Here is a 14,793-nt window from a genome sequence, read left to right as displayed (position 1 = left end):
GGCGGAGGCCGGAGGCCGTAGCCGTGGGACGTGGGGCAAGTGGGACGAGGGACGAGGGCGGGGGGGCGGCGCCGGCCATAAAATCCTGTCCTTGCTTAGGGTGGCTCGTCCTCCTCAGCGGCGTTTCCGAGTCTCATAGATGTGAGTCCGATGGAACTGCCTGGGGAAGACGAGCAGCCGCAGCTTCCGCAGCCCTGGGGCCGGCTTCTCCGCCTGGGCGGGGAGCAGGGCGAATCGCACGTCCTCCTGCGGAAGCGCGAATGGACCCTTGGGCGTCGGAGAGGTGCGTGGAAGTGACCGGGGACTGGCACTGAGGACGAGAGCGGAGATTGGGGAAAGGGACCAAGGACCAGGTCGAGGATGGAGCGGGGCAGAGATATAATCTGAGGAGGGATGGAGAGTACCCGAGGTGCGGGCGGGCGGGACAAGGGCGAAGAGGGCGGAGCCCTCCGTTGGGGTGCGGGGTGCTCAATGCCTTCCGGTTCTTCCCACGAAGTGGACTGTCATGTGACCATGCCACTAACTCTCCAGAACGTTCAATGTAGATCACTAATTTCCCCTCTACAACTTTATAAAGTTGTGCACCACATCTTCCACAGCAGGATTTTATTATGTTCATTACAAAACAAAATTTCTTCTACTGCAGTGGAGTGAAAGTAAAAATCAGTTAATAACGAATATTGGAAATTTCAGGTAGGTGGAAATTAACCACCTGTTTTTGTTTTTTTTTAGATACTATGCGAGGCAGGTCTCAAATTTGCTATGTACCCTAAAATGGTCTCAGACTCTACTCCTACCCCAGCCTCATGAATGCTGGGATTATAGGCATGTTCCACCGTGCCCAGCTAAAAACAGATTTTTGAAACTGTTGCTAGTTTTACATCTTACAATATACATCAGTCTATTTTTAAAAATTTTTGTCTCCTTTTAGCAATATTAGATTCCAGTCTCATTTTTAATAGTTTTAAAAGTATTTATCTTTAGAAACTTGTGAAAAAGATATGTTGTCTTTAACTAATACACTAAAAGGTTGTGGAAGAGAGGGGCCCTGGAGAGAGACTGCCAGGGTTCCAACCTATCAACAACATATAAGTTGCTTTGGGCTACGCACATACCTTTCTATGCTTTTGTATTGACTTCATAGAGTTGCTGTGAGGGACAAAAGAGATCATACTTAGGAGGAGCCTGGATCATCGTTAGCATTTAATGTTAGCCACTGTTATAACATGTTATGAATGTTATTTCTTTTAGTGTATGTGCTGCCGAAGCAAGCACTATTATTTCTTGTTAAGACATTACCTTTTTTATTAAAACAAGGAGTAAAATGTTAAGTTATTCTGCTTCGTAGTAGAAATATTGTCAGTGAATACATTAATGATGTTGCCAGAAAAACTAAGGTTGTTATATTAGTCTGTTCATACTACTGTAAGAAAATACCACATTCTAGGTGGCTTAAGCGATACCAATTGATTTCTCAGTTTTGTAGTCTGGGAAGTCCAAGCTGGCTAATCTGGTTCCTGGTTGCAGACAGCTGGATCCAAACCTTTTTCAGATGTATGTTTCACAAACGTTTCCACCCAGTCTGTAGTTTGTTTCATCTTATCGGGCAGTGTCTTTTGAAAAACAGACACGTTTTGTTGTTGTTGTTGAATGTTAGCTTATCATTGTTTTTCTTTCTCAAATATTCTTTTTGTTTTTTTTGTTTGTTTGTTTGTTTGTTTTGAGACAGGGTTTCACTATGTAGTTGAGACTGACCTGGAACTCACTGTGTAGCCCAGGCTGGTCTTGAACTCATAACAGTCCTCTTGCCTCAGCCTCCCGAGTGCTAGGATTACAGGTGTACGCCACCAGACCCAGCCTCAAATATTCTTTTTGTGTCCTATCCAAGAAGTCCTTTACAGACTCTGCATCACTAAGATTTTCTCTGGTTTTTCACTGAAAGTTTCACAGCCTTAAATTTCACATTTGTCTATGACTGGTCATCCTTGCACCAATACAGCATTGTCTTGATCACTGTCATTTGATAGTAAGTAGCTTTCCTCTTGGTTCTTTTTCAGAATTGCTTTAGATATTTTAAATTTTTCCCTGTGAAATTTAGGGTCAGCTTGTTTGTTTTTACAAGACCTCTGGGATTTTGTTTGGAACTGTGTTGAGTCTTTGAAGCAGTCCAGGAGAAAACTGGTGACTTCGTAGCATTGAATCTTCTGACTACTGCCATTAGCAGCTCCTCCTCAAACCAGTGTTGCTCGAATGCACCTTGTCATGACTTGTAGCTATAACCCAGTGTCTTTGGGGACTTGGCAGGATGTGGTGATATGCCATGTCCTCCACCCATTTTGTGTCCTCTTCCTTCTTTGGGGGCTACGGTGATGAGTGCTATGCAGTTGCTTTGGCAGGGTCCACTGGGCTGCTAATGAGTTGTGAGAATGTCAACATGCAGAAGCTCAGCAACCACCCCATCTGAACATAGTGTGTGCCCAGAAGTAGACCTGTGGTAGGCTGGAGTCAAAGGTCTGAGGCTGGTATCAGAAGTGAGCCTGGGCTCTCTGGTGACCACAAGACCATCAAGGACTTGAGGGACAATATTTTTGGTGCCACTGTGAAGAGCTCCAGGATTAACCTGCATGTCAGCAACAACCGTGATCTGGCTACAGATAACTTTTGAATCAATTTTGATATGAACGGAGCAATCCCTGCCTCTGGGCATAGAGGCTGACATTAGTAAGCTGCCTGAAGTGCTGGGCCAGCTACCCGTCCAAGACCAACCCAATGATGAAGACTGACGGCCTTAAAGAGATGATGATTGACAAGAGGTTTTTTTTTGTTTTTGTTTGTGTTGTTTTGTGTGTGTGTGTGTGTGTGTGTGTGTGTGGGAGAAGAACCACAAATAGAAATCAGTTCCCTGAGGGCTGGGTGGATGGCCAGGTCTTTGTAGAGGTGGAGTCTAAACTGAGTGATGTGAGAAGCTAATATGAGGTCATGGCTAGGATGGGAAGGATGCCAAACTGGCTCACTAGCTAGATTGAGGAGCTGAACCAAGAGGTTTCTAGCCACTTTGAATAATTTCAAATGAGCAAGTTTGGAGTCACTGAGCTGTATTGTACCCTTTAGGGTCTGGAGATGAAGCTGCAGTTACAGCTCAGCATTAAAACTGTCCCAGAAAGGCACATTAGCAGAGACAGAGCCCTGCCTTGGAGTCCAAATAGCACAGGGACTGATCAGCACCATGAAAGCCCAGTCTGGGGACGAGTGTGTTGACACCAAGCTTCAGAGCCAGGTGTCACAGATATCAAGAGGTGGCTGGAGTGGTACACTGCCACCTAACAGAACCTGCTTATAGGCAAGGACACTTTATTACAACACTCTGCCCACCACAAGGTTCTCTGTTTCATCAGGGTTCTGGACTCCTGCCTTTCTTTAGAGGGGTTCCATTGTGTCGTGGAGTAGGAGAAGGACACTTAGTCCTGACTCTTCCCTGGCCTTCCAATAAAACTGGGAGGAACACCAAAACAATATTGATTCCTCTGTACATAGACATTTAGGTCAGTGATGGAGCAAGGCTTGGGCCAGGGCTGGGGATGTAGATCAGTGGCAGAATACTTGTCTAGCACGCTTGAGGCTCTGGGTTTAATCCTCAGTACCACCACCACCAAAAAAAAAAAAAGGCGAAAACAAGTTAAGGTTGTGATTCCACATAGAACATTTTTAGAAGAGAATTTGACTGGTCACTGTCTCCTTAACAAATTCTTCAGTTTTAAATTGCCTTTAATTCCTACAGTATCTATATAAAGGCATAGACTACTGTTATAAGCTATAGTGAGTAGTAATTACGTATAGTCTTCTAAAAGCTTTTGTGCTTTTAAGAGCAATTTTATATTTGAGAATTTATCTTCCCCCCCCTTGAGTATAATTTAAGATCTGACTATTCCACTTTAAATGCCCTTGCTTTCTGTTCTATGTTTTCTTATACATGTACCCATGATAATTTGCTCAGATTTTCTGTGACTGTTTTTGTCATTGTTTCAATTTTGTTATGACTTTTGAAACCTCAGGTTAAAAAGAAGAAAAAGTTAAGGATTAAGTTAAGATACTGAAGTTAATTAAGCCTTTAGTTTTATTTTGTTTTGGTATTTATCAGACTAGTGCATGTATGCATGTCATAAAATTGTGCTGAAGAAGGCACGGGGATGCTTGCCTGTAGTCCCAGCACTCTGGAAGGCTGAAGCAGGGGGATTGTAAATTCAAGCCCAGCTTGAGCAACTTAATGAGACCTTGTCTCAAAGTAAAAAAAAAAGGTAGCAATGTAGTTCAGTGTTAAGATATTGGGCCAATTGCCAGGACCACTGGGGGTGGGAGGGAAGCAAATCAAACAAACAACAAACTATTCTGAAGACCCAGCACTTGGAAGACTGAGGCAGGAGGACTTCAAATTTGAGGGCAGCCTGGGCTACATAGTGAGACTTTGTTGTAAAAAGCAACCAGAGCCGGGCGTCATGGCACATGCCTGTAATTCCAGCACTCGGGAGGCTGAGGCAGGAGGATCACTGTGAGTTCAAGATTGGTCTAGGCTACATAGTGAGTTCCAGGTCAGTCTCCACTACATAGTGAGACCCTGTCTCCAAAAAAAAAAAAAAAAAAAAAAAAAACAGATTTAAGGTATAATAGATAATGAGAAATAGGAAGAAAAGGTGCAAAGGGGAAGGGGAAAATAGAGGGGTAGGGGAAGAGAAAAATGGGAATGGAAAATAACATGAGAGAAAAAATGGAAACAAAGTCTTTATAGGTGTGGAGTGGTTGAAAGGAGGGCAGGGGAATGGGGAAAAAATAAGAACTAAGATGGTTTATGTAAAGGTGCAAATTTCCAATGATGAATATCATTACATTGTATAATTTAAATGTACCAATAAAATTCATTAAAAATTTTTAAAGTGGGGCTGGGGATTTAGCTCAGGGGTTCTGCCACCTGCCTTGCAAGCACAAGGACCTGACTTCAATCCCCAGTACCAGAAAAATAAAATAAGTTAGTAAAAAATGGCTCAATGCAAAAAAAAAAACAAAAACAAAAACCAAAAACAAATTGTCCTGAAGAAGCTGTTGAGGTCATGATGGGTCATCTTTTAGGTAATGGGTTTCAAGAAAACTCAGGACACAGCAAGCACTTCTCTTTTATTTTGGGTTAAACAGATACTTAAATGCTTCCTTTGTGGACACTTTGGAACATGCTTTGGTAAAGCAAAGGCAATAGTTCACAGAACCTCAGTCATTTCTAGTGACTTCCTGTCCTCTCTGTTTTAGGTTGTGACCTCTCATTCCCTGGCAATAAACTGGTCTCTGGAGATCATTGTAAAATTGTAGTGGATGAAAAATCTGGTCAGGTGACACTGGAAGATACCAGGTGAGCACTTTCCAAACTTCTTTCTGTTTTCTCTTATGGCTTAGAAAGCTCTGTGTTTCAGGGCAATAACAGTAGTTTGCTTTCTCTAATGTGACATGTAGCTTCTCAAGATCTTAGTGTATTTTCTCTTTTCTAAAATGGAATCCTGGGTATTGCTTTGGTGCCTACGGACCTTGAATTCAAATTAAGTCACATATGGTTCAAAGTTTGGGCTGGGTAACACACACCTATAAAAAATCTCAGCTAATCAGGAGGTTGAGGCAGGAGGACTTTAGGTTCAAGGCCAAGCAAGGGCAATTTTGTGAGACTGTGCCTATCTCAAAATAAAATAAAGGGCTGAGGATGTAGTTCAGTAATAGTGTGCTTCAGTAATAGTATGTCTGAGCTCTTGTATGAAATCCCTAGTACCACAAAAAGTAAAAAAATTTAAAATATGAATCAGAAATAAAAAATTTTTAAGACAAGATCTTGCTGGGTAGTTGAGACTGGCCTTGAACTCACTATAGCCCAGGCTGGCCTCAAACTCAGTGATCCATCTGCCTCAGCCTCCCATGTGATTAGATTACAGGTATGTACTGCCACACCTTGCCCGGAAATAAGACATTTTTACACACTGATAGATGTGGTGGCACATACTTGTAATCTCAGCTACTCAAAAGGCTGAGGCAAGAGAATTGCAGGTTTGAGCCTAGTCTGGGCAATCTAGCAAGATTCTAGCTCACAATTTTTTGAAAAGGGGTGGAGATGTAGTTCAGCACCATAGCACTTACCTGGCATGTATGAGGCCCTGGATAACTCCTAGCATGGGGGAAAGGAACAAAACCATAAATTTTTAGTTTTATAAACCTATTAAAGTTTAACTTTTCTCCCAAATTAAAAAATCTTGCTTTTTGAAATTAATAAATTATCTTGTCTTTGTGGTGCTGGGGTTTGAAGTCAGGGCCTTTGCACTGAGCTACATCCCTGGCCCATTTTGAAAATTTTTAATTAAAAATTTTTTTTTCTTTTTGTATCAGGAACTGAACTCAGGGCCTTGTGCCTACCAGGCAGGTGCTGTGCCACTGAGCTACATTTCTGGCCCACAAAAATTTTAAATTTTGAGACAGGATCTTATTATGTGGCCGAGGTGAACTTTAGATTCTCCTTCCTCAGACTCCCTCATTGCCGAGATGAGAGAAATAGGCCACTGTGCCTGTCTAATAAATTCTTATATAATTTTATTACTACATAAAAAATAGAAAGCTTCCCAAAACTCCACTCAAATTAAAAATGTGTGCTTGATGGCTGGGGATTTAGCTTGGTGGCACTGCGCCAGCCTCGCGAGCACAAGGTCCTGAGTTTGATCCCTGGTACCAAAAAAAATATATGTTTGATTCTATCATTGCTTGAGTAAAGTTGTGCAACCCTTACTGTCATAGTCTCTACATTTTCACTGGCAGCTTTTGTAAGTGCTTAACTGTGCATTTAGAGTCCACTCATCTTTTGCATTGTTATTCATGATCATTAGTCATTCATTTCCCTCTTTGGTGGACATTTATTATTTTGACTGTTAATATAAACCACACTGTGGTGCTTGTCCTCCAGACTCTGAGGGTATGTCTAATTATGTTCTTGAAGGGAATGCTGTTTTGAAATGTATTAGGGTTTTTTTGTTTGTTTGTTTTTTGGTTTTTTTTTTAGTTTGAAGAGTGAACGCAGAGCCTTGCACATGCTGGTTAAGTGCTGTACAACTGCACTCCACCCCAGCCTTTTTTATTTTATCTTGGGACAGGGTTTTGCTAAGTTGCCCAGGCTGGCCTTGGCCTTGCCATCCTCTTGCCTTACCTGACTAAGTAGGTGTGCCCTACTCTGCCCCACTAAATGTGCTTGTTTTAAATCCTATACAGCTCTCCGGGGCCTCCAGGAGCACAGTGAGATGTGCCTTTCCCACTGAATGAATCTTGGTATATTTTTAGAGATCAGGTGCTATAATAAGATCAGTTTTAGGGATATAAGATTGTGTTTTGCTAGGAAGCAATGATGCTCCTTTGCCAGTTCAAATAATTAAAAGATATAGAAAATGGACAGCTTTATCTGTTTGACAAGGGGTCCAAAAACATGCTGGCAGTAAGATAGCCTCTTTAACAAATGGTACTGGGAAAACTGGCTATGCACATGTAGAAAAAATAATCTAGACTCTTACTCTTAAACCCTGTACTAAAATAAAATGAAAATGGATCAGAGACCTAGATATTAAAACTACTAAATGTTAAATTAGATAATTTTTTTCTTTGGTACTGGAGATCGAACTCAGGACCTTGTACTTGCGAGGTAGGCAGCAAAACCACTGGGCTAAATTCCTGGTCCAATTAGGTAAAATTCTTTAAGACAGCATAGGCAAGGACTTTCTGAACAGAAATGTGGTTACACAAGAAATAACACCAAGTATGGGATTATATCAAATTAAAAAGCTTCTGCACAACAAAGGAAACAGCCAAAGAGTGAAGACAGAACCCTACAGAATAGGGAAAAATTTTTTCCAGTTACTCCTCAGATAGAAGACTAATATCTAGAATAGATAAAGAACTCAAAGAAAAGAGACTCCCTGAAAATAAAAGACCCAATCAAAAAGGGCATTTAAAATGAATAAATACTTCTCAAAAGAAGTACAAATGTCAATAAATACATGAAAAAAATGTTCAACACCTCTGACCATTAGAGAAAAGCAAATTTAAAAACAGTGAGAATCCATATTAGTTTAGAGAGAATGGCTATCATCACAAACTCAAAAAACAAGAAATGCTGGCAAGCTTGTGGTGTAAAAGGAGCCCTTCTACACTCTTGGTAGGAATGTAAACTAGTAGTACAACCTTTCTGGAAATCAGTATGGAAATTCCTCAGAAAGCTAAAAATAGGGGCCAGGGATTTAGCTTAATGGTGCTGTCGCCTGCCTCGCAAGTGTGTTCAATCCCTGGTACCAAAAAAAAGCTGAAAAGAAAAATTCCATTTGACTCAGCTATACCTCTTCTGCATATACTTCCAAAAGAATTAAAGACATCATATTACACTGATATATATACATACATATATATACACACACACACACACACCCATGTGTATAGCAGCACAACTCACAATAGTTAAATCTTGGAAAGGCCCTATATTTTCATTAACAGATGGATGGATTTTTAAAAATGTATATTTAGATGGTAGAGTATTACTCAACCATAAGAAAAGGTTAGATTTGATCCATTTGTGGAAAAATGAATGTACGTTGAGGCCATAATGTTAAGCAAAATTGATGAAGACATGGAAGGTTCAATATCACATGGTTTCTCTTATATGAAAACCTGAAGTACAAATAAAGACCATGATAAAAAACAGGGAGGTAGGGCTGGGATTTAACTCAGTGGCACAGAGCCTGCCTGGCAAGTACAAGATCCTGAGCTCAATCCCCCAAACAAAAACAAAAACAAGGAGGTAGACCTTTTGCAGATAGGAAGGGAATCTGGGGATGGAGGGTGAGTGAAAAGAGGGGACGGGAAGGGGAAGTACAAAGGACTACAGTGTGATAGGTATTGATACCAACTCCACAGGATAAATGTATTCATTATGTATTGCAAACGTACTAATGAAAAGGGGGAAAAAACAGCCTGTTTGGAGCTATCTGCCTAGATTGGACCTGGCTTCACCAGACTGGCTGGATGAATTAACTTCCTATGTCTAACTATCACAAACTTAGCTTTAAACAACATACATGGATTATCTTATGGTTGAGGAAGTCCAAAGTGTAGCACAAAGTCTCTCTAGGCTAAAAATAAGGTCTAGGTGGGCCCAGTTCCTTTGGAAGCTTCAGGAAGATTATGTTCCCGCTTTTCCCAGTTTGCAGATGTGCCTCATTCCTGGACAGGGGTGGGCTAGACAGAAGGGGATAGTCCAGGCAGACTCACATGGGTGGAGGCTCAGAGGCCCAAGGATTGTGATCAAAGTAGAAGGCATGTGGGAAGAGCAGTAGGAAAGCACTGCAGAACATTGAGTGGATGATAGTGAGAAGCTGGTAGCAAAGGGCCCAGCTGCAGGGTGATGGGTGAGGTCAGCAAACCAGGGTTGCACTGCCTGTTATGTTGACTGGAGCATGGCCATTCCTCTCTGTTTACATCTCATCCCTGGCTGCTTTCACACTATGGGCAGAGTTGAGCAGTTGGACAGAGACTTCTACTTACTGCTTTTACTTTAAAAGTGCTGTTGTTCCCTGACCTCAGTGAGCTGTGGTGGAAATCTGCTCCTATAGATTACCTCTACCAGTGGGCTTACAAAGGAAGCTTCAGAGCTAAGGTTCATGGTGGTTCCAGTGCTGAATTTCATGTTTTCAGTTAATCCATCATGTAGCCAACTCCCTATTTTCCATCAGGTTTGCACTCAGAAATCCCTCCTAGGGAAACACTTCCTGTGTCTGTCTGGCTTAGTGTTCTCACAGCCTAGGTCTGGGACATGTGCCTTGGCCTCTCCCATCCAGGCAGACTACATGTTCTGAACACAGGGACCACATCATCTTCAACTGGCACCTGGGAACCTGTCTCTTAGGAGGGATCAGTGCTTATCTGAGCAATGAGCTAACCATGGTCCTGGCTATTGGCACAAGGAGATGAACTTGTGGGCAGGCTAAGTGAAGCTCAGGAGGGCATAGAAATGGATGCACAGTCCTCAGGATCCACCCAGAGGTACCTGGATGGGAGCCTGGCATTGGAGCAACAGCAATGTTAAAATACTCATTAACATGGTATGGTTGCTAGTTTGTCAGAAATTGAATTATAGATAAGGCTTTCTCGAGAGTTATAAAATGGTACCTTCATATGTACAGTACTGTTCCCATGAATAATTTTTACACTTGATCTTAGCCAAAAGGCGAAGAAGCGATGATGAATAATTTTTAAATGGTGATATTGAGCCAAATTACTAAAGGTGGCAAAAAAAGAAAATGTAACCCTAAGTTATTCTGAGTAGGGAAAATTATGCCTTTGTTTTCTTTTCAGCACCAATGGAACAGTAATCAACAAGTTGAAGGTTGTTAAGAAGCAAACTTACCCTTTACAGACTGGGGATGTCATCTACCTGGTGTACAGGAAGAATGAGCCAGAATATAGTAAGAGGAAATCCACCTGGGGTCAGGCACATGTTTGGGTGTGGGTGAGGGGAACCCAACTGAGGCAAGGAAACATTTTCAGAAAGAAACTCTGTTGGAACAGTTATGTTGGCTTGCGTTCCCTTTACTGTCCATGTCAATTCTTGGTGTAAACAGTTGAGTAGGAGTGTTGATTTTGTAGTTAGAACCTTCCTTCAAGAATGCCAGCATGGTTATGAACAGTACATCTCAGAACAGCAACCACAGAGGTGGAATGGAGATGGGTTGTGAGGTGCAGCAGAAGAGCTGGAGTTGTGGGTAGTAAACCCAGGAATAGGACCCTGGAGGTTCTGCTAATGGAGACTTGCAAGAGACCGCAAAGATGATCCTGGGAATAGCTCCAAGAGTCTGTTTATGTTGTGGAAGAGTGATATAGGACAGGACAGTTAGGGGGCTCCTTTGAAAGTCATCCTGCCATCCTGTAGGGCTGGGGATTTAGCTCAGTGGCACTGTGCCTGCCTTGCAAATGCAAGGTCCTGAGTTCAATCCCTGGTACCAGAAAAGAAAAAAAAGAAAGTCACCCTATAATAATTGGAGGTCACTGTAAGGTCTTCTTGGCGGTCACTTAAGGTCTTCCTTCATAAGGAAAAGGAAAAAGAAGATAGGTATTCTTCAATATAAAACCAGCCCTTTCCCACACAGAAGGGTCTTGCATCTGTTCCTTTCAGTGGCTTGCAGTTATAAGTAAGCAGAGATTCACTTTGGCCTGCCTCCTTAGGCATTTTTCCCTGAGGCTTGCCTGTGCAGTCTGGTAAAGATGTGTCACTTTTTTGGGGACCTCCTAAACTAGTGATGATGTTACTAGCAGATAAGTAAGGATAGATAGATAGGTGACCTGTGAAGTAACCAAAGGCAACAGAAGAGAGATGAGGTCCCACTTCCCATGTGGCCACCATGCTAATTTATTTCCTTCTAGATGTGGCATATCTCTACGAATCTTTAAATGAAAAGCAAGGCATGACCCAGGAATCTTTTGGTAAGTGAACTTCTGGCTAAGCCCCAGTTTTGTGTGAATTCTGTTGAACTCTTGAATAGTCTTCAGCCCCTGCTGTGTCTTCTGAGACCCAAAGATGTGCTCTTTCTTCACTTTTGTGCTTGCAGAAGCCAATAAAGAAAATATGTTCCATGTGACCAAAGATACCTCACGTCCCGGGCCGGGGGATGACCCCCAGGTCCCACCACCATTGCCTGCCCCCCAAGCATGCTTGGAAGAACCACAGCCATCAACATCGACGTCAGACCTTTTCCCCACAGCCTCTGTCTCTTCCACAGAGCTGACCTGTGTAGTGCAAGAACATTCCTCCAGCTCAGGTGAGAGGGAGGTTAACAGTCTCGTAGTTGCTAGTTCACTAACCCCTAGGTGTGTTGTCACAGAGACAGAAAAACCACTGCAGGAAGTTCTCATTAGTAAGAATTCTGGTGGCAAATAGTGACTTGTTCCAGAAAGAGAAATGTTGGTGCTCAAGGACTATGATACTGTGGTATTTTTTAGTTTTATTGAAGTATAATTCATTTACCATAAATATGAAGTTAAAGTGTGTACACATCAGTGTTTCTTAGAGCATTCACAGGGTTATGTGACCATCACCGCTAATTCCAGAATATTTCTGTTACCTGAATGCAAACCCATGTAGTTATGGATGTGCCAGTTCTGCATGCTTCATGCACACAAAAGTCATAGATTATATGGTTTTGCGACTTCTTTCATTCAAAGTAGTGTTTTCTGGGTTTTTTTGAGATGCTGATTTGGGGAAAATTGTGTTTCTCCTTGTTAAGCTCCTTGATCTTCAGTGAAGTTTTATAGTTTCATCACCTCTTTTTGGGCATACTTTTATTGATACCTAGAATTCTTGGTTCTTTCTTCTCACATGCCTAGTAGTGTGTAGGTTTCCCCATACATGTCAGTTAGGATATGTTTGGCTGTAACAGAAAAGCTGTTCCCATAACAAAAAGTTGGGGAACATAGCCCAAGGCCAGCTAAATAGATCACCATGCCTCCAGGGCCACCTGGAGCTACCTGTGTTGCAGTTGTGTCAAGATATCTCGAGGTGGGCTGGGGATTTAGCTCAGTGGTGCTGCTGCTGCCTGCCTTGCAAGCGCAAGGTCCCAAGTTGGATCCCTGGTACCTTCCCCCCACCAAAAAATAGATATCTCCAGATTTCAAGATGACTGTTAGAGGTATACACATCACACTGTGTTCATTAGTAGGAACCAGGGAAGCCTGTGCAAACAGGATCTGTGCTCAATGGTTCTGTCCATTGATTAGCAGCAGCAAGGGAACCTTCTTGCAGAGAATGGCACCTTTAGTTCTCACCAGTTGGCTGGCTACCCTGCTGCAAGATGTTCCTTCTGGTGGTTTGGGATTGACACAGGGCTGTACAAGCTGGTACTCTATTGCTGAGCCACACCCCAGCTCCCTTTCTCTTTTCATTTCCTTAAGCTTTCTGATGGGATTTGTGGAATGAGAGTCAGGAAATGCCGGAAGTTAGTATGTCATCTTAAACCTGGAAATCTTTTCCTGGGCTATCTGAACTTGCTTCCATTCTTGTTAGTCTGGCTTTCTTGATTCCTAATACTGTCACTGCTCACACAGGCAGCCTCACCCTCCTTGTCCTCCCTGAGGCCTGCAGCAGCTCCCTCTTTACTCACAGGCCCTTTGGATAAGCCAGACTCCCCAGCAGCACGTTGTTCCCAGCTTCGTGCTTCACTCTTTCCCCATATGAATTGCATCCCAACTGTCTGAGGAGTGACATTGTCTTAGTGATTTTCCTCATCAGTGAGACACAGTACTTGACACCACAACTTAAAAAAGAAAAGGTTTATTTTGGCTCATGTTTCAGTGCATAGACAGCATGGCAGACATGCATGATAGAAGAGAGCTGAGCAGGGCTGCTCTGGGCATGGTGCCAGGGAAGCAGAGAGAAAAGGGAGGACCCAGGAGAGAGAAGAGCCTATCCAGTTACCCACATCTCTCAACTATATAGTAGTTAATATTAAGGACCTACCAGATGTGAGATAGTGTGATAATTGCTTTTTTTTTTTTTTTTTTTTTTTTTTTTTTTTTTTTTTTTTTTTATTTTTTTTTTTTTTTTTTTTTTTTTTTTGTCCTTAGCACTTTTTATTGAACTATGAGCCTTGATGACAATCTGGCAAGCATATCTGTTGTCAGCTGAGGAGGAATCAGTGGATGACACAAATACAGAAACAAGATTCAGAAAAATAATAGTTTTACAATACATGGGATACATAAGCTCCATAGTTGTACAACAAATACCTGTTATTTATCTATACAAACTGCCCCTGCTCCCCCCAAAGATCTAATCTTCAAATAATACAATATACTGTTATGAAAATACCATTGGTATAGACAGCTCCTCTGGCAAGGACGGAGTTACCAAAGCTCTAGATGGCCACTTCCATTTGGAAGTTAGTTGCTTTTTATTGGTTTTTATAAGAGTTTAATCCTCCCGGTGGTGAACCTGGTCAGGTGCCATCACTATAATCTTTGTTGTGGAGATAAGAAGCCAGCTAAATGTATAAGTTTTTTGGTGTATATTTGGTGCAGGGAATTGAACTCAGGGCCTTCACACTGTGTTACATTTTACTTAGCCCTTTTTTATTTTTTATTTTGAGACAAAATTACCAAGATTGAGGCAGGGGTCATACTTACTGTCCTGCCTTCACTTCCTGGAGTGCTGAGATTACAAGCCCATGTCTCACACCTGACTCATAATAGGCTTGAAAAGATCATAGTGAGGTGAGTGTTGGAGGCAGAAGTCAGTCTAGGAAGCTAGCTGTCCTTTTCATCCTTCAGTATATGAGCTAATTTATTCCCATGATAATATTCTACCATGGGCCAGTTTCTTTTCTCAAATAATATCACTTGTGCTGGCTGTGGTGCAGCATGACTGTAATCCCAGCACTCAGGAGACTCAGTCAGGAAGATCCCCTCAAGTTTCAGGCCAGCCTGGTCTACCTATTGAGTTCAAGGCCAGCCTGGACTGTGTAAATGAGACCCTGTCTCAAAAATGACAACAATAATAATATCACTTGCCATTGGAATATTATGAACTAAATGTGCATCATACTATAATATTATGAACTAGGTCTTGAAAAGAGGATGTTGGGGGTCTGGAGATGTAGCTCATTGCCTGCCTAGTAAGTGCAGGGACCTAAGTTTGGTCCCTGTCACCAAAAACAACAACCAAAAAAAAAAAAAAAAAAAAAAAGAGGGATT

At 42.0% G+C, this 14,793-nt stretch overlaps 1 protein-coding gene across 6 annotated transcripts in view; it reads left to right on the top strand.

Annotated features, from left to right (window-relative positions):
- Window positions 1-14,793, top strand: part of Chfr (checkpoint with forkhead and ring finger domains) — a 34,809-nt gene that overhangs the window by 117 nt on the left and 19,899 nt on the right. For all 6 annotated transcript variants that reach the window (XM_010604234.3, XM_010604232.3, XM_010604231.3 and 3 more), the window contains exons 2-6: window positions 100-283; window positions 5,296-5,395; window positions 10,408-10,517; window positions 11,473-11,532; window positions 11,658-11,867. In XM_010604234.3, the coding sequence (XP_010602536.1) occupies window positions 151-283; window positions 5,296-5,395; window positions 10,408-10,517; window positions 11,473-11,532; window positions 11,658-11,867 (613 nt within the window). In that variant the 5' untranslated portion in view covers window positions 100-150. The remainder of the gene's footprint in view (window positions 1-99; window positions 284-5,295; window positions 5,396-10,407; window positions 10,518-11,472; window positions 11,533-11,657; window positions 11,868-14,793) is intronic.

Source organism: Fukomys damarensis, unplaced genomic scaffold (genome assembly GCF_012274545.1).
Source record: "Fukomys damarensis isolate Sample0158 unplaced genomic scaffold, DMR_v1.0_HiC HiC_scaffold_12, whole genome shotgun sequence".
In the NCBI taxonomy this organism is placed as follows: domain Eukaryota; kingdom Metazoa; phylum Chordata; class Mammalia; order Rodentia; family Bathyergidae; genus Fukomys; species Fukomys damarensis.
This window is presented reverse-complemented; position numbering and strand designations above follow the sequence as displayed.